Genomic DNA, 26,824 nt, shown 5'->3' with positions numbered 1-26,824 from the left:
CGGCATGTGGGATCTTCCCGGACCGGGGCACGAACCCGTGTCCCCTGCATTGGCAGGCGGACTCTCAACCACTGCGCCACCAGGAAAGCCCGAACAGAGTCTGTTTCTATGGCATATAACCTGATTATAATGGAAAAAATATACTATAAAGATACATTATTTAAATAATTTTACTTGATCAGGTTCACAGATAATATTCTACTTAGGGTTGATATGGGGGCAAGGGAGAGACAGAAAATAGTTTTGCTACCTCAGGTGCCACTAAATTCTAGCATCCTAGGGAAAGGCATTGGGAAGTGTGAGTGGCAGATGGCACAGTCACCTACGGAACCCACTGTCACTTGACACTAATGAAGCAGGATATGCCTGCAGCAGATAGCTAGCAGTGAGGGCACAATATTCTGAGGAATGGGATTCATTAGTTCATGCACAAACTCTTTATGAAGTATCTGCAATGTGCCTGGCACACAGAGAACAAGACCCCTGAATTGCTTCTGGCCCATCCAGCTGTAGCTCCTTCTCTTCTACCTGCGGAGAAAGGTTACTAACCTGAGAGTCAAAGGAGTCGGCTTTGGAAAAATAATAGATTTAGTTTATAGTTAAAAAACCATCAGTCTCAGAACTAGGTATCTATATTTCATTAATTCATTAATATAAAAGATTAAGTTGTTTAGATTTCTTTTGAAAAATTTCAAATGTACATAGAAGTAGAGAGAATAGTATAAGCCCCACAAATCCATCATCCAGATTCAACATTTATCATTAAGAGAACTTATTTTAAAACTCACCCAGTGTTTCATAAGATACTGTTGAATTATCAGTGGAAGGTTCTTTAATTCCTTCAGGACTGCTGTTCTGCTGAGAATTCCCATTTTCTCTTGTTTCTGAGCCAGCTGCTTGCTGAGATAACAGGGAACTACTTTCACTGTCATCACCATCCCTTTTATCATTCGAATCTGTATCCGGGTTGGTAGGCTCTATATTGTTAACAGTTTTCTGCTGAAACACAAAATTGTATCTATAAACAAAGTCCCATAGTGGGAAAATAGGGACATGCTCCATCATCTACCACGGCCCCCCAGGTTGGTGGGGAAGCAACTATTTCTAATACGGTGGGCTGAAGCCCACGAATACTGTTTGGTGTGATAAAAGATGTGTAGGTGGATTCTTCCTCCAGCTGCCATGACTCACTGCTTCTTGGGGGACTTAGTAGCTGTCTAACGAACTGAATAATTGTTGGGACAAAATAAGTGCTTAATAACCATGTCATAAATAAATGAATGCATGAGTTTCTCAAAGATGACAACTTTTGGAGTGTTTTTTTTTTTAGTGTTTTTGTTTTCTCTTTCCCCAGTGGTCCTCAAATCTGGCTGCACATTTGAACATTTGAATTACCCTAGGGATCTTGTGTTTTTTTAAAGCTGTGCTGGGGCCCCACTCACGGCAAATTCAACCAGAATCTGGTAGAGGGAGTGGGAGAGCTCAAGCATTAAAAACTTTTTTAAAAAAGTGTCTCACACATTTCTAATATATACCTAGAGTTGACAACCACTGCCCTAGGCTGGGGCTTCTCAAACTTCAATGTGCACAAAAATCACCTGCGGGGTCTGGCTAAAATGCAAATTCTGCCTCAGTGAGTCTGGTGTGGAACTCAAGTCTCTGCATTTCTCACGAGCTTTCCAGTGCTGCTGCCGCTGGTCCGCGGACCAACTTTGAGTAGTGAGGACATATCCCTCTCCTAATCAAGGACACAGCAGGCACTTGGCAGATGCCACTTCTCTTCTGATGCCTAAGCAATATGCAAATTACCATTTCCCAGCAGTATCATGATTTTACATTCAAATGTTTAAGGTGCAATTTTTGTAGGATATAAAAGGGAATGTGAAAAATAAGCAAATTTGGTTTCATACAGATGGTGCTTGAGCTATCACTGAAATCAAGCCGTTCACCAGGAAAACATCAGCTCAGCTACAAATATTCTTGGCAAATAGTTTCCAGAAACTTACTCTAGAGACACAGGAGTGACTAGATATGGTGAGAATAAAATGGGGGCTTTAGAGAGGTGGGTGGAAATTAGGAATTGTCATTATGTTAAATGCTTCATCAGGAGAAGGCAATAGACGTGACTCTCTTCCCTACTGACCCATTTGTGTTTAAAAAAACCCAAAACTCTAATGCACTCTGAAGATAGGATGGGTGAGAGAGAAGTCAGATTCCCACATACCATGTAACTATACAGATTATAAAATATCTGTGAAAACTTAACCTCATGACATGCATTATTTTCACCAGTTTCTGCCATCACTGAAAGTGAACGAATAATGAAGTACCTTCCTTTTCTCCTGTGCCATCCTTAACTACTATTACAACAGCTAAGTAGCACCACAGTCTGCTCTTTTATGTGTTACTCAGTGAGATCCTGAAGAAGATTTGCCAAATATCTTTGTAGTTGAAATTTTTTCTAGTATAGCCCTTGGCTTCAAATATACTAATTATGATACTATATTTGATTTATTTTATCTTTAGGATATTTTTGGGGGGCACAAAATGTCAAAGAGTGAAATAAATAGGCAGTATGCTTTTGAGAGAACACACCCTACCCCTAAATTAAATAAACAAGCTTTTGAGCACATGGACTGAAGATCCTGTACATCATGCCATCAGTTCTGGAGTTGTATACAGTATGCACTTATACAGCAGTGACCATATTTAAATGAAAAATAACTTACGGGTGTTCTTTTGGAACATAAATGGCAGATCAGAGAATTGATATCGGAAATACAGGCTTGCCAGTCTTTTCCACATTCACGTAAATCATGGTTGGGAAAAATTGCTGCCAGATGTTCTGCAAATAGCGGAAAGTATTCATAAAAATTAGGGAAAAAATTAACAAAGATACTGAGAAAAATTTTTTTATTTAAAATACTGAAATTTTCTATTTTTAATTGTCATCCTTTTCTCTGTTTCTAAGAGTTTAGAAATTCTACTCAAAGAGGATGCTTAGCTGAATATCTCATTTCTTCTAATGTGCAATTCCCTAAAACACTGACCTAGGAAGCCCATAATGAGGTTTTGGTGATTTAGAAAAAAATGTATAATAAAAAGTCAACTATTTCAGGTGCTAATGCCCTTTAATAACCCTATGGATAAATTAGATCTAAAAATAGAAGGAAACCTGTGAGGAGAAAATAGTGTTATTGCAAACATTATTACACCATGGTCCAGTTATTTGTGCACAAAACATGTCTATCTTCCCCACAAGCTATTTCCTCTGCCTAGAATACTCTTCCTATTTTCTTTACGTAGCTAAGGAATCCTTCCAAATCTAGCTCAAATGTCTTGTCCTTAGTAAGCCTTCCCTAATGCCCTCAAAGTAGGTGCTCTGCTCTCTGAGCTTCCACATTACCACACTGGATTGGAATTTATCTGTTTTCCTCAATGTGTCCCTTTCTAGACTGTGAATTCCTTGCGGGCAGAACTACTTATTCATTGTTGTATCCTTAGTGCCTATGACTTTTAGGACCTCCATACACATTTCTGGAAGACAAGAAGGCAGAGGCTAGAATGGATTAATTATGAGATGCTATTTCTGTGTTGCCAGTTACTAGCAGTGAAATGTGCTTTATTTTCCCACTTTTTTTGGCTTTTTCTTTATTTTTTAGTACCAAGTCTCAGCACTGAAGAACTGACCTAGTACTAACCATAAGCAACTATAACCAATAAAGTTTATCTTATTTCATCAGTCTATGGACAAGTTTTGTTCTATAGAAGTTGTTACCCATTACATACTACTAAATTGTAAAGTCTGGTTTAGGTGAAAAAATGAACGGTTCTAAGATTCAAACAGACTTCATCATTATTTCTTTTTTTTAAAATTAATTAATTAATTTATTTATTTATTTTTGGCTGTGTTAGGTCTTCGTTGCTGTGCATGGGCTTTCTCCAGTTGCGGTGACCGGGGGCTGTTCTTCATTGCAGTGTGCAGGCTTCTCACTGTGGTGGCTTCCCTCATTGTGGAGCACGGGCTCTAGGTGCACGGGCTTCAGTAGTTGCGGCATGTGGGATCTTCCCGGACCGGGGATGAAACCCATGTCCCCTGCATTGGCAGGCGGATTCTCAACCACTACGCCACCAGGGAAAACCCCATCATTATTTCTTCAACTACCAATGACACTCATCAGATAACCAAATGAAAAGATTTCATAATGATTTTATATACTTTTTTTTTTTCTTTTGGCCACTCCATGCGGCATATGGGATCTTAGGTCCCCAACTGGGAATCCCTTGCAGTGGAAGTGCAGAGTCTTAACCACTGGACCACCAGGGAAGTCCCTACATACCTCTTATTGCAGCCATTTTGTTTGGATCCAGGGGTTGGCGGCCTTGGGAATTGACAACTACAGAGCTGGAAATCATGATTTCCTTGGAGAACAAAATACGAACCAAGTAGCGGGCTGCGTGCTTAGGTGTGGCCTCCTTCTGTGCAGTCATCAAATGAATATCAAGCATCCTGACATTTCTTCTTGGATCACCAAGATATCCTTTAAAAATACAGGGAAAAATTAAAATCCTTGTTTTTTCATGCAAGGCTACCATGAAAGTGCCCAAGAAAATTAAACTAATTGATTTCTAATTCACAAATTTCTACTTGGGTGAATTTTTTTCTATACTTATCTCTTCTTTTCCTTAAATGAGTCTCTTTGATGCCATCTGCACAACTGTTAGCATTTTTTCACCTTTGCTAGTCTTGAATTTGCTGTACTTGAACTAATCGGTTCATTGTCTTGAATAAATTTAATTCTGAGGCCAGAAGTGCATATGTAACCATGTTGCTCTGAGATCTCATTGCTCCCTTGTACATTCTAAAAGTACACTCAGGGGGGACTTCCCTGGTGTCGCAGTGCAGGGGGCCTGGGTTCGATCCCTGGTCAGGGAATTATATCCCACATGCATGCCACAACTAAGAGTTCACATGCCACAACTAAGTAGCCCGCGTGCCGCAACTAAGGAGCCCGCGAGCAGCAACTAAGGAGCCTGCCTACCTCAACTAAGACCCGGCACAACCAAATAAATAAATAAATATTTTATATATATATATATATATATATATATATATATATATATATATATATGTACATTCAGAGCTCTATTACTGAGTGAGTGTATGTTCCCTGAACACAATTTAGAAAATATGGGTGTATATAATTTTTAAAAATTTTCAATATTTAGCATTTATAGAGTATCTACTATATGTCAAGCACTGTGCTAAATATTTTAAATCTATAAGCTCAGTTTCATTATCCTAACAACTTATTCTCACTTATCAGATGAGGAAACTGAGGCCCAGAGAAGGTAAGTTATTTGAACAAGATCACACTGGTAGTTATACAGCCAGTTTTAAAAGCTAAGTCTATCTGTTTATATGCCAAATGCCTTGAACCATTAATCTTCTTCTAATGTTTTCTATTCTATCTTCTATATCTTTTTTTAAAACACAAAATTGAAACCAAACCTTGTATATAGTTTGAATCCTGCTTTTTCAGTTATCATTATATTTTGCACATTTCTCCATTTTCTTTTTCCAAATCTGCATCCCTATAATCATGATTTTCCTGACAGGTGACATTTATGTTGCACTTACGTTCTGGGCATTGTGTTAAGAGCTTTAAATGAATTATCCCATTTGATCCTCACAATTCCATAAAGTAGGTACTATATATTTGCCACATCACAGATGAAGAAACTAATATTTAGGTGAGACAAGTGACTGAACGTCACATGGTTAGTAAAACACAGAACCAGCATTTAAACACAGGCAGTCTGACTCAGTAGCCAATGCTTTTAACCATCATGCTTACTGCCTCACATGCTGTGGTATACCAGGAGTCATTTAACTAATTCCCTATGGTTGCTTATCTGGCTGTTTCCAATTCTTCATGTCTATAAAAAACAATTTTTGTACCACAATTTTAATACAAATCTTTTTTATTATACCTTCGGATAGAAGTGGGATTACTGAATCAACTACAATAAATACTACTATGGATTTTTAAACTACTTACCCTCCAGAAAGTTTTCGCCAAATGATACTTCTAACAACAGCAAAGCACAGTGGCCATTTAACACAAAGAGCACAATTTTTGAAGTTTCTTCTACTTTCGGAATTAAAATTATTTAAACGAAAAGGGTCTCCTCTAGGATGTGATAAGCAAACCACAGTCCACAGCCCAATCCCACCGCCAGTTCTTGTAAACAAACTTGCATTGGGACTTCTCTGTTCTGAATCTTCACTGTGATGTAGGATGTCACGAAATTATATAAAACTGAATACACATAAACACACTTTCGTATTTGGATGGCTTAAAGATGAAGGCAGGGAAGGAATGACAAGAAGCAGGTGGGTGTGGTTATAAAAAGCCAAAAGAGGGTTCCTGGAAGTGATAGAACAGTTCTGTATCATGACTGTAGTGGTGAATACCTGAACCTAAACACGTCATAAAAGTGCGGAGAACTACATGCACACACACAGACACACACACAAATGAATACAAGTAAAGCTGGGGTCATCTGAATAGATCTGTGGATCATATCAATGTCAAAATCCTAGTTGTGATATTTTACCATCTTTTTGCAGAATACTACTATTGGGAAGTATTGGGTAAAGGGTACACAGGATCTATTTTTTCTTGCAACTACATGTGATTCTGAAATATCTCAAAATGAAAAGTTTAATGTTGAAAACGCAGTCACTAAGAATTAATACTAAGAATGCTGATGGATCTAGGTTAGAGTGTATCATAATAGGGATCATTTCAAACTCACCTAAACCACCAGTGTGGAAGGAATTTTCTGAATCAGTACCTTCGTCTCTGTCATTTTCCTTTACCGTTGGATAATTCATTGTCTCACAACCCTTTGCTGTGCCGGATTCTGTTTGAACAACATTTTGGTAAGTAAAACATTTTCAAGTGCTGAAAGACAAGAAATCTCAACAGTAATTTTTATTTCAGGCAAAACTATCCTTCAGGAATGAAGGAAAAATAAACACATCCGCAGACAAAGGAAAACTAAACACAAACTGTTACTGACTGACTTACCCTTAAAAACTGGCTAAAGGAAACTCATCTGACCAAAAGGATATAATGAAGGAAGGAAGCTTGGAGCATGAGGAAGGAAGAAAGAACAAAATCCACAGGGACTTCCTTGGAGGTCCAGTGGTTAAGACTCAGCGCTTCCACTGCAGGGGCACGGATTTCATCCCTGGTCAGGGAACTAACACCCTACATGCTGCGTGGTGCGGCCAAAAGAACTTTTTTAATCATAAGAATAATAAAAAGAAAGAGCAGAAATACACATGCAAAGAAACTAGATCATTCATACACTGCTGGTGGGAATGTAAAATGGTACAGCTGCACTGGAAAACAGTTTGCCAGGATTTTACAAAACTCAACTTACTATTACCATAGGACCCAGCTACCGTGCTCTTGGGTGTCAGCCCAGAGAAATGAAAACTGATGTTCATACAGAAACCTATCCATGGGCATGCATAGTATAGTAGCTTTACTCCAAACAGCCGAAAACGAGAAACAACCCAGCCATCCTTCAACTGGTGAACAGACAGAGAAGCCAGGGTACACTCATACCGTGCAGTAGTACTCAAAAATAAAACAGGACTGATATACACAGCAACCTAGATGAGCCTCCAGGGCATTACGGTGAGTGAAAAAAGGCAATCCCAAAAGGTTACATACTATGTGAGTCTATGTAAAACTCTTGAAATGACAAAATTATAACGAAGGAAAACAGATTAGTAGTTGCTGAGGGCAGGGACAGGCATGGTAGCGGTAGGAGCATGAGAGGACAAAGGTGGGTGTGGGTTTAAAGGGCAAAAGGGAGAATCCTTGTGGTGATGGAAATGTTCTGAATCTTCACTGTGATGGAGGATGTCATGAAATTATGTAAAACTGAATACACATACACACACACACACAAACATAAACACACACATATGCAAAGAAAACTGAAAACATCTCAATAGAAATCTGCGGATTTTTTTCAATGTCCATATCCTGGTTGCGATATTGTACTATACTTTTGCAAGGTGTTATCTTTGGGGGAAACCGGGTAAAGTAGACACACGATCTCTCTGCATTATTTTTTACAACTGCATGCCCAGCTAAAATCTTCTTAAAGTAAACCTTTTCATTTTTAATCAGGAAAAGCTACCACTAGCTCATATTAAGGGTGTTCATAAACCTAGATTAAATCGTGCTACTTGTAATATGTATCATTACAAACTCACCAAAATTGGGAGGGATGAAGAAATATGAAGTATCTTACCACTCTCACCTTCCAACAAAGTTGGGTATTTCATCTGAGTGTTATCTTCCAGGCTGCTTACTGCTTCCGCCAATATTTCTGGAAGGAAAACGTTTTTCAAATGCTGTGAGAAATGACTCCCACCCTCATACCTATAGCTGATGAAACTATCCTCCCGTAATGAAGCAAAAATAGATACTGACAGACAAAGGAAAACCAAAGGTATTTGTCACTAACTGACTTATACTTAGAAAATAGCTACAAGAAGACCTTCTAGCAGAAAACCTATAACAGAATTCTGGAGCATTAAGAAGGAGAAAGAACAATGGAAGGAACAGAAATATGCATGCAGAGAAACTAGATCACTCATACATTGCTGGCAGGAAGGGAAAATGGTACAGCTGCACTGGAAAGCAGTTTGACAATTTCTTATAAAACTAAGGGTGCAGTTACCATAGGACCCAGAAATTGCAGTCTTGGGCATTCATCCAAAGAAGTGAAAACTTGTGTGAAAGAGTGAACTGAAGCAAAATTTGAAACTATGAATGAATATTCATATCACCTTTACGCCTAACAGTCAAAAACAGGAAACGCAGAGGTTTTCAACAGATGAACAGAAAAATAAACCCTGGTACATCCACACCACGAAATACTAGTCAGCGATAAAAAAGAAGCAACCACTGATACAACAGTGTGAATGAATCTCCAGGGAATTACACTGAGGGAAGAAGCCAGTCTCAAACACCACATGATTCCATGTATATAACAACGCTGAAGGGACGAATAATAGATCTGGAGAAGAGATTCATAGTTATCATGCAACAGGGCAGAGGGTAGGAGTAGGGGGCAAATGTCAATAGGAAGGGGACGGGTGTGGTTATAAAAGAGCAATATGAGAGATCGTGCTGCTGATGGGACTGTTTCAGGGCTTGCCTGTGGTAGAAGGTACGTAAACCTGCACACATGGTAAAACTGTATAGAACTAAATACGCACACATATTAACGCAAGTGAAACTGGGGACAGCTCCAAAATATCTGTGGATGGTATCATGTCACTATCTTGGTTGTGATAATTTTCTATCATTCTGCAAGTTGATACCATTTTACAGTTGTAAATACCATTGCGGAAAAGTGGGTAAAGAGAACACAGGATCCTTCTGTACTATTTATTATAACTGCTATCTTACACTAAACCACTAAACCACTATACCACTATCTTACACTAAACAGACTGATGACTCTACATTCAATATGCTATATGTCAAAGTATCATTTCAAACTCACCAAAACTGGGAGGAATGCAGCGACATAATGAGGAAATATCTTGGCTACTGTTCTTTTCCAATAAAAGTGGATAAGTTGTTGTCTCAGGGCTCTTTTCTAGGTAGTTTGAGCTTTTAACAACATTTGTAAAAATAAAACACTTTCAACTACTAAAAGATAAGAATTCTCAACCATGAATTCTATCTTGCCTCATTTTTTTTGGCCGCACCACGCGGCATGCAGGATCTTAGTACCCAGAGCAGGGATCGGACCCGTGCCCCCTGCAGGGTTAGCGCGGAATCTTAACCACAGGACCGCCAGAGAAGTCCCTGAACCATGAATTCTATATCGGGCAAAACAATCCTTCAAGAATGAAGCAGTTTGGGGACTTCCCTGGTGGCGCACTGATTAGGAATACGCCTGCCAATGCAGGGGACACGGGTACGAGCCCTGCTCTGGGAAGATGCCACATGCCGCGGAGGAACTAAGCCCGTGCGCCACAACTACTGAGCCTGCGCTCTAGAGCCCGCGAGACACAACTACTGAGCCCTCGTGCCACAACTACTGAAGCCCAGGCACCTAGAGCCCGTGCTCCGCAACAAGAAAAGCCACCGCAAGGAGAAGCCCACGCACCGCAACAGAGACTAACCCCCGCTCGCAGCAACTAGAGAAAGCCCGCACCCAGTAACAAAGACCGAACGCAGCCAAAAATAACTTAATTAATTTTTAACAAAGGAAAAAAACGATAATAGGGAATACTACAACCCACTTTGCCCTCACAAATTTGATAACTTAGAAGAAATGGACCAATACTTCCAAAATTACAAATACTACAACTCAACGAAGATGGCATAGGTAGTCTAAAGAGTCCTATAACCATCAAAGATATCAAATTTGTAATTTAAAAGCTCCCAAAAAGGTATCTACAAGCCCAGATGATTTCACTGGAGATTTTCACCAAACATTTAGAGAATTAACACTAATTTATCATTTACTCCTCCATAAAATACAAGAGGAGGCAATCCTTACTCATTTTATGAGGCTAGTATGCTCTGATACCAAAACCACACAGAGATAACACACAAAAAAGAAAACTACACACCAATATCTACCATGAACTTGGACACATAAATTCTTAATCAAATATTTGCCAACCAAATCAATTATGTATTCAAAGAATCATACACCATGACCAAGAAGGATTTAACCCAGGTATGCAAGGCTCGTCCAACAATGGAAAACCTATCCATATACCCCTTCGTATCAGCAGGCTAACGAACAAGAACCATGTGATCATGGACATAGAAAAATCATTTGCAAAAAACTCTCAGCAAGTTAGGAAGAGAGGGAAACCGCCCCAACTTAATAAAGATCATCCACCGAAACCAAGAGTTCTCATCATGTTAAGTGGTGAACGACTGAATGCTTTCTTCCCAAGATCACAAACAAAGCAAGGATGTCCACTCTCACCACTCTTATTCAACATAATACTGGAGATTCTAGCCACTGCAATAATGCAATAAAAAGGATCAAAAAGCATACACATTGGACAGGAAGCAATATAATGGTCCCCACTTGCAGCTGGCATAATGCAAGAAGGATGGCTATGTAGAAAATCCCAAGGAATTGCTCAAAAACACTCTTAAAACTAATAAGTGAGTTCATCCAGGTCACAGAATACAAGATCAACATTCTAAAATTAAGCTTAACTCTATATACAGGTGACCCTTGAACAATGTGAGCTTTCGGGGCACCGACTCTCCACGCGGTCAAAATCCACATGTAACTTTATAAATGGTAGTCGTATCTGCAGTTACCCATCTGTGGATTCAACCAACCTCGGACTCTATAGTACTATAGTATTTACTGAAAAAAATCCACATGTAAGTGGACCCACACAGTTCAAAGCCATGTTGTTCAAGGGTCAACTGCACTAACAATGACCACGTGTAACCCAAATTAAAAACATAATACCATTTACATCTCCAAAAAATAGAATACTTCAGCAAAAACTGATTTTCTTTTAATTTTTATTTTATTTTATATTATTTTACTTCTTAGTTATTTATTTTTGGTTGCGTTGGGTCTTCGCTGCTACGCGCGGGCTTTCTCTACTTGCGTCAAGCGGACGCTACTCTTCATTGCGGTGCGCAGGCTTCTCATTGCTGTGGCTTCTCTTGTTGCGGAGCACGGGCTCTATGTGCACGGGCTCAGTAGTTGAGAAACACGGGCTTAGTTGCTCCGCGGCATGTGGGGCCGTCCCGGACCAGGGATCGAACCCGCATCCCCTGCACTGGCAGGTGGATTCTTAACCACCGCGCACAAGGGAAGTGCCAAGTACAAACTTACTTTTAAAAGATGTATAGGATCTATATCCTGAAAATAACAAAATGGTGATTTAAAAAATCAAAGAAGACCTCAATACATACAGACAGACATACAAGGCTCATGGAGGAGAAGACTCAATATATGCAAGATGTCAGTTCTACTCAAGTTGATCTGTAGTTTTAACACAATTCCCATCAACATCCCAGCAATTCTGGGGAGAAACATAAACAAGCTTACTCTAAAATTAGGATGGGGGACATTTCCCTGGTGGCGCAGTGGTTAACGCTCCGTGCTCCGATTGCAGGGTGCCCGGATTCACTCCCAGGTCAGGGAACTAGATCCCACATGCATACCGCAACGAAGCGTTTGAGTTCGCATTCCACAACTAAGGAGCCCCCGTGCCGCAACTAAGGAGCACAGCTGCTGCAACTCAGACCCAGTGTAAAAAAATAAATACATATTTAAAAAATAAAAAGATTAAAATTAAATTAGGATGGAAAGGCACAGGACCGACCATATCTAAAATGATTTTGAAAAGAAGAAGGAAAGTAGCAGGAATAATTCTACCTGATCGCAAGGCTTACTGTATAACAACAATAATCACAAGCTTGTGGTTCGTCACAGGGATAGAAACATAGATCCGTGGAACGCAACAGAGATCCCAGAAATACATCTACACAAATATGCCTAATTGGGTTTTGATTAAGGTACAAAAGCAATTCAGTGGAGCAAAGATGGTACCGCAGCAACTGGATAGCCATAGGCAAAAACAAAAAAAGAAACTCAACCTACATCTCACACCTTATACAAAATTAACGCAAATGTGAAATGTAAACTAAAAAACTTTTAGAAAACAACAAAGGAGAAAAAATTGGGGATCAAGAACCAAAAGAAGAGTTCATAGACGCGATAGCTAAAGTAAAATCCGTAAAAGGAAAATACAGCGAAAACCTCACAAAAATTAAAACCTCTCTCTCTACAAAACAGAACAAAAAAAAATCCTGCAGACAAGATGAAAAGGAAACGTGCAGAAGGGAAGAAAATATTTGCAAACCGCATATCCAACAAAAGACCAGTATCCACAAATATCTAAACAACTCCCAAAACTCAGCAGTAAAAAAAGAAAACAAATTATAAGACGGAACAGATATTTCAGAGAAAAAACATACAGATGGAAAATTAGCACGTGTAAAGATGTTGTATATCACTATCCAAAGGCAAATGCATATTAAACCCACAATGAAATATTATTACACTATACACCTACCAGAAGGGATAAAATTTTAAAAACAGTGAAAACACCAAATGCTGGTGAGGACGCAGAGAAAATGAATCACTTATACATTGCTGGTGGGAATCTAAAACCACTCATTCTGAAAATAGCTTGCCCGTTTCTTATAAAACTAAACAGGCAATTATCATCCTACCCAGCAACTGTGCTCTTGGGCCTTTATCACAGGGAAATGAAAACTGCGTTCAGACGAAAACCTGCACGTGAATGTTCACAGCAACTTTATTCCTAATAGCTAAAGACTGGAAACAACCCAGATGTCCTTCACGAGGTGAACAGATAAACAAATCATGGTTGTGCTCAGCAATAAAAAGGAAGGAACTACTGATACATGCAGCAACTTGGATGAAACTCCAGGGAATTATGCTGAGTGAGAAAAAGGCAATCCTTAAATATTAACGACTATATGACTCCATTAATAGAACATTGTCCTGCAATGACAATATTATAACGAGGAAGAACATATCCGTATTTGGATGGCTTAAAGATGAAGGCAGGGAAGGAATGCCAAGAAGGAGGTGGGTGTGGTTATAAAAAGCCAAAAGAGGGTTCCTGGAAGTGATAGAACAGTTCTGTATCATGACTGTAGTGGTGAATACCTGAACCTAAACACGTCATAAAAGTGCGGAGAACTACATGCACACACACAGACACACACACAAATGAATACAAGTAAAGCTGGGGTCATCTGAATAGATCTGTGGATCATATCAATGTCAAAATCCTAGTTGTGATATTTTACCATCTTTTTGCAGAATACTACTATTGGGAAGTATTGGGTGAAGGGTACACAGGATCTATTTTTTCTTGCAACTACATGTGATTCTGAAATATCTCAAAATGAAAAGTTTAATGTTGAAAACGCAGTCACTAAGAATTAATACTAAGAATGCTGATGGATCTAGGTTAGAGTGTATCATAATAGGGATCATTTCAAACTCACCTAAACCACCAGTGTGGAAGGAATTTTCTGAATCAGTACCTTCGTCTCTGTCATTTTCCTTTACCGTTGGATAATTCATTGTCTCACAACCCTTTGCTGTGCCGGATTCTGTTTGAACAACATTTTGGTAAGTAAAACATTTTCAAGTGCTGAAAGACAAGAAATCTCAACAGTAATTTTTATTTCAGGCAAAACTATCCTTCAGGAATGAAGGAAAAATAAACACATCCGCAGACAAAGGAAAACTAAACACAAACTGTTACTGACTGACTTACCCTTAAAAACTGGCTAAAGGAAACTCATCTGACCAAAAGGATATAATGAAGGAAGGAAGCTTGGAGCATGAGGAAGGAAGAAAGAACAAAATCCACAGGGACTTCCTTGGAGGTCCAGTGGTTAAGACTCAGCGCTTCCACTGCAGGGGCACGGATTTCATCCCTGGTCAGGGAACTAACACCCTACATGCTGCGTGGTGCGGCCAAAAGAACTTTTTTAATCATAAGAATAATAAAAAGAAAGAGCAGAAATACACATGCAAAGAAACTAGATCATTCATACACTGCTGGTGGGAATGTAAAATGGTACAGCTGCACTGGAAAACAGTTTGCCAGGATTTTACAAAACTCAACTTACTATTACCATAGGACCCAGCTACCGTGCTCTTGGGTGTCAGCCCAGAGAAATGAAAACTGATGTTCATACAGAAACCTATCCATGGGCATGCACAGTATAGTAGCTTTACTCCAAACAGCCGAAAACGAGAAACAACCCAGCCATCCTTCAACTGGTGAACAGACAGAGAAGCCAGGGTACACTCATACCGTGCAGTAGTACTCAAAAATAAAACAGGACTGATATACACAGCAACCTAGATGAGCCTCCAGGGCATTACGGTGAGTGAAAAAAGGCAATCCCAAAAGGTTACATACTATGTGAGTCTATGTAAAACTCTTGAAATGACAAAATTATAACGAAGGAAAACAGATTAGTAGTTGCTGAGGGCAGGGACAGGCATGGTAGCGGTAGGAGCATGAGAGGACAAAGGTGGGTGTGGGTTTAAAGGGCAAAAGGGAGAATCCTTGTGGTGATGGAAATGTTCTGAATCTTCACTGTGATGGAGGATGTCATGAAATTATGTAAAACTGAATACACATACACACACACACACAAACATAAACACGCACATATGCAAAGAAAACTGAAAACATCTCAATAGAAATCTGCGGATTTTTTTCAATGTCCATATCCTGGTTGCGATATTGTACTATACTTTTGCAAGGTGTTATCTTTGGGGGAAACCGGGTAAAGTAGACACACGATCTCTCTGCATTATTTTTTACAACTGCATGCCCAGCTAAAATCTTCTTAAAGTAAACCTTTTCATTTTTAATCAGGAAAAGCTACCACTAGCTCATATTAAGGGTGTTCATAAACCTAGATTAAATCGTGCTACTTGTAATATGTATCATTACAAACTCACCAAAATTGGGAGGGATGAAGAAATATGAAGTATCTTACCACTCTCACCTTCCAACAAAGTTGGGTATTTCATCTGAGTGTTATCTTCCAGGCTGCTTACTGCTTCCGCCAATATTTCTGGAAGGAAAACGTTTTTCAAATGCTGTGAGAAATGACTCCCACCCTCATACCTATAGCTGATGAAACTATCCTCCCGTAATGAAGCAAAAATAGATACTGACAGACAAAGGAAAACCAAAGGTATTTGTCACTAACTGACTTATACTTAGAAAATAGCTACAAGAAGACCTTCTAGCAGAAAACCTATAACAGAATTCTGGAGCATTAAGAAGGAGAAAGAACAATGGAAGGAACAGAAATATGCATGCAGAGAAACTAGATCACTCATACATTGCTGGCAGGAAGGGAAAATGGTACAGCTGCACTGGAAAGCAGTTTGACAATTTCTTATAAAACTAAGGGTGCAGTTACCATAGGACCCAGAAATTGCAGTCTTGGGCATTCATCCAAAGAAGTGAAAACTTGTGTGAAAGAGTGAACTGAAGCAAAATTTGAAACTATGAATGAATATTCATATCACCTTTACGCCTAACAGTCAAAAACAGGAAACGCAGAGGTTTTCAACAGATGAACAGAAAAATAAACCCTGGTACATCCACACCACGAAATACTAGTCAGCGATAAAAAAGAAGCAACCACTGATACAACAGTGTGAATGAATCTCCAGGGAATTACACTGAGGGAAGAAGCCAGTCTCAAACACCACATGATTCCATGTATATAACAACGCTGAGGGGACGAATAATAGATCTGGAGAAGAGATTCATAGTTATCATGCAACAGGGCAGAGGGTAGGAGTAGGGGGCAAATGTCAATAGGAAGGGGACGGGTGTGGTTATAAAAGAGCAATATGAGAGATCGTGCTGCTGATGGGACTGTTTCAGGGCTTGCCTGTGGTAGAAGGTACGTAAACCTGCACACATGGTAAAACTGTATAGAACTAAATACGCACACATATTAACGCAAGTGAAACTGGGGACAGCTCCAAAATATCTGTGGATGGTATCATGTCACTATCTTGGTTGTGATAATTTTCTATCATTCTGCAAGTTGATACCATTTTACAGTTGTAAATACCATTGCGGAAAAGTGGGTAAAGAGAACACAGGATCCTTCTGTACTATTTATTATAACTGCTATCTTACACTAAACCACTAAACCACTATACCACTATCTTACACTAAACAGACTGATGACTCTACATTCAATATGCTATATGTCAAAGTATCATTTCAAACTCACCAAAACTGGGAGGAATGCAGCGACATAATGAGGAAATATCTTGGCTACTGTTCTTTTCCAATAAAAGTGGATAAGTTGTTGTCTCAGGGCTCTTTTCTAGGTAGTTTGAGCTTTTAACAACATTTGTAAAAATAAAACACTTTCAACTACTAAAAGATAAGAATTCTCAACCATGAATTCTATCTTGCCTCATTTTTTTTGGCCGCACCACGCGGCATGCAGGATCTTAGTACCCAGAGCAGGGATCGGACCCGTGCCCCCTGCAGGGTTAGCGCGGAATCTTAACCACAGGACCGCCAGAGAAGTCCCTGAACCATGAATTCTATATCGGGCAAAACAATCCTTCAAGAATGAAGCAGTTTGGGGACTTCCCTGGTGGCGCACTGATTAGGAATACGCCTGCCAATGCAGGGGACACGGGTACGAGCCCTGCTCTGGGAAGATGCCACATGCCGCGGAGGAACTAAGCCCGTGCGCCACAACTACTGAGCCTGCGCTCTAGAGCCCGCGAGACACAACTACTGAGCCCTCGTGCCACAACTACTGAAGCCCAGGCACCTAGAGCCCGTGCTCCGCAACAAGAAAAGCCACCGCAAGGAGAAGCCCACGCACCGCAACAGAGACTAACCCCCGCTCGCAGCAACTAGAGAAAGCCCGCACCCAGTAACAAAGACCGAACGCAGCCAAAAATAACTTAATTAATTTTTAACAAAGGAAAAAAACGATAATAGGGAATACTACAACCCACTTTGCCCTCACAAATTTGATAACTTAGAAGAAATGGACCAATACTTCCAAAATTACAAATACTACAACTCAACGAAGATGGCATAGGTAGTCTAAAGAGTCCTATAACCATCAAAGATATCAAATTTGTAATTTAAAAGCTCCCAAAAAGGTATCTACAAGCCCAGATGATTTCACTGGAGATTTTCACCAAACATTTAGAGAATTAACACTAATTTATCATTTACTCCTCCATAAAATACAAGAGGAGGCAATCCTTACTCATTTTATGAGGCTAGTATGCTCTGATACCAAAACCACACAGAGATAACACACAAAAAAGAAAACTACACACCAATATCTACCATGAACTTGGACACATAAATTCTTAATCAAATATTTGCCAACCAAATCAATTATGTATTCAAAGAATCATACACCATGACCAAGAAGGATTTAACCCAGGTATGCAAGGCTCGTCCAACAATGGAAAACCTATCCATATACCCCTTCGTATCAGCAGGCTAACGAACAAGAACCATGTGATCATGGACATAGAAAAATCATTTGCAAAAAACTCTCAGCAAGTTAGGAAGAGAGGGAAACCGCCCCAACTTAATAAAGATCATCCACCGAAACCAAGAGTTCTCATCATGTTAAGTGGTGAACGACTGAATGCTTTCTTCCCAAGATCACAAACAAAGCAAGGATGTCCACTCTCACCACTCTTATTCAACATAATACTGGAGATTCTAGCCACTGCAATAATGCAATAAAAAGGATCAAAAAGCATACACATTGGACAGGAAGCAATATAATGGTCCCCACTTGCAGCTGGCATAATGCAAGAAGGATGGCTATGTAGAAAATCCCAAGGAATTGCTCAAAAACACTCTTAAAACTAATAAGTGAGTTCATCCAGGTCACAGAATACAAGATCAACATTCTAAAATTAAGCTTAACTCTATATACAGGTGACCCTTGAACAATGTGAGCTTTCGGGGCACCGACTCTCCACGCGGTCAAAATCCACATGTAACTTTATAAATGGTAGTCGTATCTGCAGTTACCCATCTGTGGATTCAACCAACCTCGGACTCTATAGTACTATAGTATTTACTGAAAAAAATCCACATGTAAGTGGACCCACACAGTTCAAAGCCATGTTGTTCAAGGGTCAACTGCACTAACAATGACCACGTGTAACCCAAATTAAAAACATAATACCATTTACATCTCCAAAAAATAGAATACTTCAGCAAAAACTGATTTTCTTTTAATTTTTATTTTATTTTATATTATTTTACTTCTTAGTTATTTATTTTTGGTTGCGTTGGGTCTTCGCTGCTACGCGCGGGCTTTCTCTACTTGCGTCAAGCGGACGCTACTCTTCATTGCGGTGCGCAGGCTTCTCATTGCTGTGGCTTCTCTTGTTGCGGAGCACGGGCTCTATGTGCACGGGCTCAGTAGTTGAGAAACACGGGCTTAGTTGCTCCGCGGCATGTGGGGCCGTCCCGGACCAGGGATCGAACCCGCATCCCCTGCACTGGCAGGTGGATTCTTAACCACCGCGCACAAGGGAAGTGCCAAGTACAAACTTACTTTTAAAAGATGTATAGGATCTATATCCTGAAAATAACAAAATGGTGATTTAAAAAATCAAAGAAGACCTCAATACATACAGACAGACATACAAGGCTCATGGAGGAGAAGACTCAATATATGCAAGATGTCAGTTCTACTCAAGTTGATCTGTAGTTTTAACACAATTCCCATCAACATCCCAGCAATTCTGGGGAGAAACATAAACAAGCTTACTCTAAAATTAGGATGGGGGACATTTCCCTGGTGGCGCAGTGGTTAACGCTCCGTGCTCCGATTGCAGGGTGCCCGGATTCACTCCCAGGTCAGGGAACTAGATCCCACATGCATACCGCAACGAAGCGTTTGAGTTCGCATTCCACAACTAAGGAGCCCCCGTGCCGCAACTAAGGAGCACAGCTGCTGCAACTCAGACCCAGTGTAAAAAAATAAATACATATTTAAAAAATAAAAAGATTAAAATTAAATTAGGATGGAAAGGCACAGGACCGACCATATCTAAAATGATTTTGAAAAGAAGAAGGAAAGTAGCAGGAATAATTCTACCTGATCGCAAGGCTTACTGTATAACAACAATAATCACAAGCTTGTGGTTCGTCACAGGGATAGAAACATAGATCCGTGGAACGCAACAGAGATCCCAGAAATACATCTACACAAATATGCCTAATTGGGTTTTGATTAAGGTACAAAAGCAATTCAGTGGAGCAAAGATGGTACCGCAGCAACTGGATAGCCATAGGCAAAAACAAAAAAAGAAACTCAACCTACATCTCACACCTTATACAAAATTAACGCAAATGTGAAATGTAAACTAAAAAACTTTTAGAAAACAACAAAGGAGAAAAAATTGGGGATCAAGAACCAAAAGAAGAGTTCATAGACGCGATAGCTAAAGTAAAATCCGTAAAAGGAAAATACAGCGAAAACCTCACAAAAATTAAAACCTCTCTCTCTACAAAACAGAACAAAAAAAAATCCTGCAGACAAGATGAAAAGGAAACGTGCAGAAGGGAAGAAAATATTTGCAAACCGCATATCCAACAAAAGACCAGTATCCACAAATATCTAAACAAACAACTCCCAAAACTCAGCAGTAAAAAAAGAAAACAAATTATAAGACGGAACAGATATTTCAGAGAAAAAACATACAGATGGAAAATTAGCACGTGTAAAGATGTTGTATATCACTATCCAAAGGCAAATGCATATTAAACCCACAATGAAATATTATTACACTATACACCTACCAGAAGGGATAAAATTTTAAAAACAGTGAAAACACCAAATGCTGGTGAGGACGCAGAGAAAATGAATCACTTATACATTGCTGGTGGGAATCTAAAACCACTCATTCTGAAAATAGCTTGCCCGTTTCTTATAAAACTAAACAGGCAATTATCATCCTACCCAGCAACTGTGCTCTTGGGCCTTTATCACAGGGAAATGAAAACTGCGTTCAGACGAAAACCTGCACGTGAATGTTCACAGCAACTTTATTCCTAATAGCTAAAGACTGGAAACAACCCAGATGTCCTTCACGAGGTGAACAGATAAACAAATCATGGTTGTGCTCAGCAATAAAAAGGAAGGAACTACTGATACATGCAGCAACTTGGATGAAACTCCAGGGAATTATGCTGAGTGAGAAAAAGGCAATCCTTAAATATTAACGACTATATGACTCCATTAATAGAACATTGTCCTGCAATGACAATATTATAACGAGGAAGAACATATCCGTATTTGGATGGCTTAAAGATGAAGGCAGGGAAGGAATGCCAAGAAGGAGGTGGGTGTGGTTATAAAAAGCCAAAAGAGGGTTCCTGGAAGTGATAGAACAGTTCTGTATCATGACTGTAGTGGTGAATACCTGAACCTAAACACGTCATAAAAGTGCGGAGAACTACATGCACACACACAGACACACACACAAATGAATACAAGTAAAGCTGGGGTCATCTGAATAGATCTGTGGATCATATCAATGTCAAAATCCTAGTTGTGATATTTTACCATCTTTTTGCAGAATACTACTATTGGGAAGTATTGGGTGAAGGGTACACAGGATCTATTTTTTCTTGCAACTACATGTGATTCTGAAATATCTCAAAATGAAAAGTTTAATGTTGAAAACGCAGTCACTAAGAATTAATACTAAGAATGCTGATGGATCTAGGTTAGAGTGTATCATAATAGGGATCATTTCAAACTCACCTAAACCACCAGTGTGGAAGGAATTTTCTGAATCAGTACCTTCGTCTCTGTCATTTTCCTTTACCGTTGGATAATTCATTGTCTCACAACCCTTTGCTGTGCCGGATTCTGTTTGAACAACATTTTGGTAAGTAAAACATTTTCAAGTGCTGAAAGACAAGAAATCTCAACAGTAATTTTTATTTCAGGCAAAACTATCCTTCAGGAATGAAGGAAAAATAAACACATCCGCAGACAAAGGAAAACTAAACACAAACTGTTACTGACTGACTTACCCTTAAAAACTGGCTAAAGGAAACTCATCTGACCAAAAGGATATAATGAAGGAAGGAAGCTTGGAGCATGAGGAAGGAAGAAAGAACAAAATCCACAGGGACTTCCTTGGAGGTCCAGTGGTTAAGACTCAGCGCTTCCACTGCAGGGGCACGGATTTCATCCCTGGTCAGGGAACTAACACCCTACATGCTGCGTGGTGCAGCCAAAAGAACTTTTTTAATCATAAGAATAATAAAAAGAAAGAGCAGAAATACACATGCAAAGAAACTAGATCATTCATACACTGCTGGTGGGAATGTAAAATGGTACAGCTGCACTGGAAAACAGTTTGCCAGGATTTTACAAAACTCAACTTACTATTACCATAGGACCCAGCTACCGTGCTCTTGGGTGTCAGCCCAGAGAAATGAAAACTGATGTTCATACAGAAACCTATCCATGGGCATGCACAGTATAGTAGCTTTACTCCAAACAGCCGAAAACGAGAAACAACCCAGCCATCCTTCAACTGGTGAACAGACAGAGAAGCCAGGGTACACTCATACCGTGCAGTAGTACTCAAAAATAAAACAGGACTGATATACACAGCAACCTAGATGAGCCTCCAGGGCATTACGGTGAGTGAAAAAAGGCAATCCCAAAAGGTTACATACTATGTGAGTCTATGTAAAACTCTTGAAATGACAAAATTATAATGAAGGAAAACAGATTAGTAGTTGCTGAGGGCAGGGACAGGCATGGTAGCGGTAGGAGCATGAGAGGACAAAGGTGGGTGTGGGTTTAAAGGGCAAAAGGGAGAATCCTTGTGGTGATGGAAATGTTCTGAATCTTCACTGTGATGGAGGATGTCATGAAATTATGTAAAACTGAATACACATACACACACACACACAAACATAAACACACACATATGCAAAGAAAACTGAAAACATCTCAATAGAAATCTGCGGATTTTTTTCAATGTCCATATCCTGGTTGTGATATTGTACTATACTTTTGCAAGGTGTTATCTTTGGGGGAAACCGGGTAAAGTAGACACACGATCTCTCTGCATTATTTTTTACAACTGCATGCCCAGCTAAAATCTTCTTAAAGTAAACCTTTTCATTTTTAATCAGGAAAAGCTACCACTAGCTCATATTAAGGGTGTTCATAAACCTAGATTAAATCGTGCTACTTGTAATATGTATCATTACAAACTCACCAAAATTGGGAGGGATGAAGAAATATGAAGTATCTTACCACTCTCACCTTCCAACAAAGTTGGGTATTTCATCTGAGTGTTATCTTCCAGGCTGCTTACTGCTTCCGCCAATATTTCTGGAAGGAAAACGTTTTTCAAATGCTGTGAGAAATGACTCCCACCCTCATACCTATAGCTGATGAAACTATCCTCCCGTAATGAAGCAAAAATAGATACTGACAGACAAAGGAAAACCAAAGGTATTTGTCACTAACTGACTTATACTTAGAAAATAGCTACAAGAAGACCTTCTAGCAGAAAACCTATAACAGAATTCTGGAGCATTAAGAAGGAGAAAGAACAATGGAAGGAACAGAAATATGCATGCAGAGAAACTAGATCACTCATACATTGCTGGCAGGAAGGGAAAATGGTACAGCTGCACTGGAAAGCAGTTTGACAATTTCTTATAAAACTAAGGGTGCAGTTACCATAGGACCCAGAAATTGCAGTCTTGGGCATTCATCCAAAGAAGTGAAAACTTGTGTGAAAGAGTGAACTGAAGCAAAATTTGAAACTATGAATGAATATTCATATCACCTTTACGCCTAACAGTCAAAAACAGGAAACGCAGAGGTTTTCAACAGATGAACAGAAAAATAAACCCTGGTACATCCACACCACGAAATACTAGTCAGCGATAAAAAAGAAGCAACCACTGATACAACAGTGTGAATGAATCTCCAGGGAATTACACTGAGGGAAGAAGCCAGTCTCAAACACCACATGATTCCATGTATATAACAACGCTGAAGGGACGAATAATAGATCTGGAGAAGAGATTCATAGTTATCATGCAACAGGGCAGAGGGTAGGAGTAGGGGGCAAATGTCAATAGGAAGGGGACGGGTGTGGTTATAAAAGAGCAATATGAGAGATCGTGCTGCTGATGGGACTGTTTCAGGGCTTGCCTGTGGTAGAAGGTACGTAAACCTGCACACATGGTAAAACTGTATAGAACTAAATACGCACACATATTAACGCAAGTGAAACTGGGGACAGCTCCAAAATATCTGTGGATGGTATCATGTCACTATCTTGGTTGTGATAATTTTCTATCATTCTGCAAGTTGATACCATTTTACAGTTGTAAATACCATTGCGGAAAAGTGGGTAAAGAGAACACAGGATCCTTCTGTACTATTTATTATAACTGCTATCTTACACTAAACCACTAAACCACTATACCACTATCTTACACTAAACAGACTGATGACTCTACATTCAATATGCTATATGTCAAAGTATCATTTCAAACTCACCAAAACTGGGAGGAATGCAGCGACATAATGAGGAAATATCTTGGCTACTGTTCTTTTCCAATAAAAGTGGATAAGTTGTTGTCTCAGGGCTCTTTTCTAGGTAGTTTGAGCTTTTAACAACATTTGTAAAAATAAAACACTTTCAACTACTAAAAGATAAGAATTCTCAACCATGAATTCTATCTTGCCTCATTTTTTTTGGCCGCACCACGCGGCATGCAGGATCTTACTACCCAGAGCAGGGATCGGACCCGTGCCCCCTGCAGGGTTAGCGCGGAATCTTAACCACAGGACCGCCAGAGAAGTCCCTGAACCATGAATTCTATATCGGGCAAAACAATCCTTCAAGAATGAAGCAGTTTGGGGACTTCCCTGGTGGCGCACTGATTAGGAATACGCCTGCCAATGCAGGGGACACGGGTACGAGCCCTGCTCTGGGAAGATGCCACATGCCGCGGAGGAACTAAGCCCGTGCGCCACAACTACTGAGCCTGCGCTCTAGAGCCCGCGAGACACAACTACTGAGCCCTCGTGCCACAACTACTGAAGCCCAGGCACCTAGAGCCCGTGCTCCGCAACAAGAAAAGCCACCGCAAGGAGAAGCCCACGCACCGCAACAGAGACTAACCCCCGCTCGCAGCAACTAGAGAAAGCCCGCACCCAGTAACAAAGACCGAACGCAGCCAAAAATAACTTAATTAATTTTTAACAAAGGAAAAAAACGATAATAGGGAATACTACAACCCACTTTGCCCTCACAAATTTGATAACTTAGAAGAAATGGACCAATACTTCCAAAATTACAAATACTACAACTCAACGAAGATGGCATAGGTAGTCTAAAGAGTCCTATAACCGTCAAAGATATCAAATTTGTAATTTAAAAGCTCCCAAAAAGGTATCTACAAGCCCAGATGATTTCACTGGAGATTTTCACCAAACATTTAGAGAATTAACACTAATTTATCATTTACTCCTCCATAAAATACAAGAGGAGGCAATCCTTACTCATTTTATGAGGCTAGTATGCTCTGATACCAAAACCACACAGAGATAACACACAAAAAAGAAAACTACACACCAATATCTACCATGAACTTGGACACATAAATTCTTAATCAAATATTTGCCAACCAAATCAATTATGTATTCAAAGAATCATACACCATGACCAAGAAGGATTTAACCCAGGTATGCAAGGCTCGTCCAACAATGGAAAACCTATCCATATACCCCTTCGTATCAGCAGGCTAACGAACAAGAACCATGTGATCATGGACATAGAAAAATCATTTGCAAAAAACTCTCAGCAAGTTAGGAAGAGAGGGAAACCGCCCCAACTTAATAAAGATCATCCACCGAAACCAAGAGTTCTCATCATGTTAAGTGGTGAACGACTGAATGCTTTCTTCCCAAGATCACAAACAAAGCAAGGATGTCCACTCTCACCACTCTTATTCAACATAATACTGGAGATTCTAGCCACTGCAATAATGCAATAAAAAGGATCAAAAAGCATACACATTGGACAGGAAGCAATATAATGGTCCCCACTTGCAGCTGGCATAATGCAAGAAGGATGGCTATGTAGAAAATCCCAAGGAATTGCTCAAAAACACTCTTAAAACTAATAAGTGAGTTCATCCAGGTCACAGAATACAAGATCAACATTCTAAAATTAAGCTTAACTCTATATACAGGTGACCCTTGAACAATGTGAGCTTTCGGGGCACCGACTCTCCACGCGGTCAAAATCCACATGTAACTTTATAAATGGTAGTCGTATCTGCAGTTACCCATCTGTGGATTCAACCAACCTCGGACTCTATAGTACTATAGTATTTACTGAAAAAAATCCACATGTAAGTGGACCCACACAGTTCAAAGCCATGTTGTTCAAGGGTCAACTGCACTAACAATGACCACGTGTAACCCAAATTAAAAACATAATACCATTTACATCTCCAAAAAATAGAATACTTCAGCAAAAACTGATTTTCTTTTAATTTTTATTTTATTTTATATTATTTTACTTCTTAGTTATTTATTTTTGGTTGCGTTGGGTCTTCGCTGCTACGTGCGGGCTTTCTCTACTTGCGTCAAGCGGACGCTACTCTTCATTGCGGTGCGCAGGCTTCTCATTGCTGTGGCTTCTCTTGTTGCGGAGCACGGGCTCTATGTGCACGGGCTCAGTAGTTGAGAAACACGGGCTTAGTTGCTCCGCGGCATGTGGGGCCGTCCCGGACCAGGGATCGAACCCGCATCCCCTGCACTGGCAGGTGGATTCTTAACCACCGCGCACAAGGGAAGTGCCAAGTACAAACTTACTTTTAAAAGATGTATAGGATCTATATCCTGAAAATAACAAAATGGTGATTTAAAAAATCAAAGAAGACCTCAATACATACAGACAGACATACAAGGCTCATGGAGGAGAAGACTCAATATATGCAAGATGTCAGTTCTACTCAAGTTGATCTGTAGTTTTAACACAATTCCCATCAACATCCCAGCAATTCTGGGGAGAAACATAAACAAGCTTACTCTAAAATTAGGATGGGGGACATTTCCCT

The 26,824-nt window shown here is 39.8% G+C and overlaps 1 protein-coding gene across 1 annotated transcript in view; it reads right to left on the bottom strand.

The window, feature by feature from the left end:
- The window catches only part of BEND2 (BEN domain containing 2), a 118,875-nt gene that overhangs the window by 8,388 nt on the left and 83,663 nt on the right, over positions 1-26,824 (bottom strand). Inside the window, exons 11-13 of the mRNA XM_060002081.1 lie at positions 4,341-4,541; positions 2,730-2,845; positions 789-999 (exon numbers count right to left, since the gene is read on the bottom strand). Of these exons, the coding sequence (XP_059858064.1) occupies positions 789-999; positions 2,730-2,845; positions 4,341-4,541 (528 nt within the window). The remainder of the gene's footprint in view (positions 1-788; positions 1,000-2,729; positions 2,846-4,340; positions 4,542-26,824) is intronic.

This window comes from Delphinus delphis, chromosome X (assembly GCF_949987515.2).
Source record: "Delphinus delphis chromosome X, mDelDel1.2, whole genome shotgun sequence".
Classification (NCBI taxonomy): Eukaryota; Metazoa; Chordata; class Mammalia; order Artiodactyla; family Delphinidae; genus Delphinus; species Delphinus delphis.
Note: the sequence above shows the minus strand (reverse complement) of the source record. Positions and strands in the feature narration are given on the sequence as shown.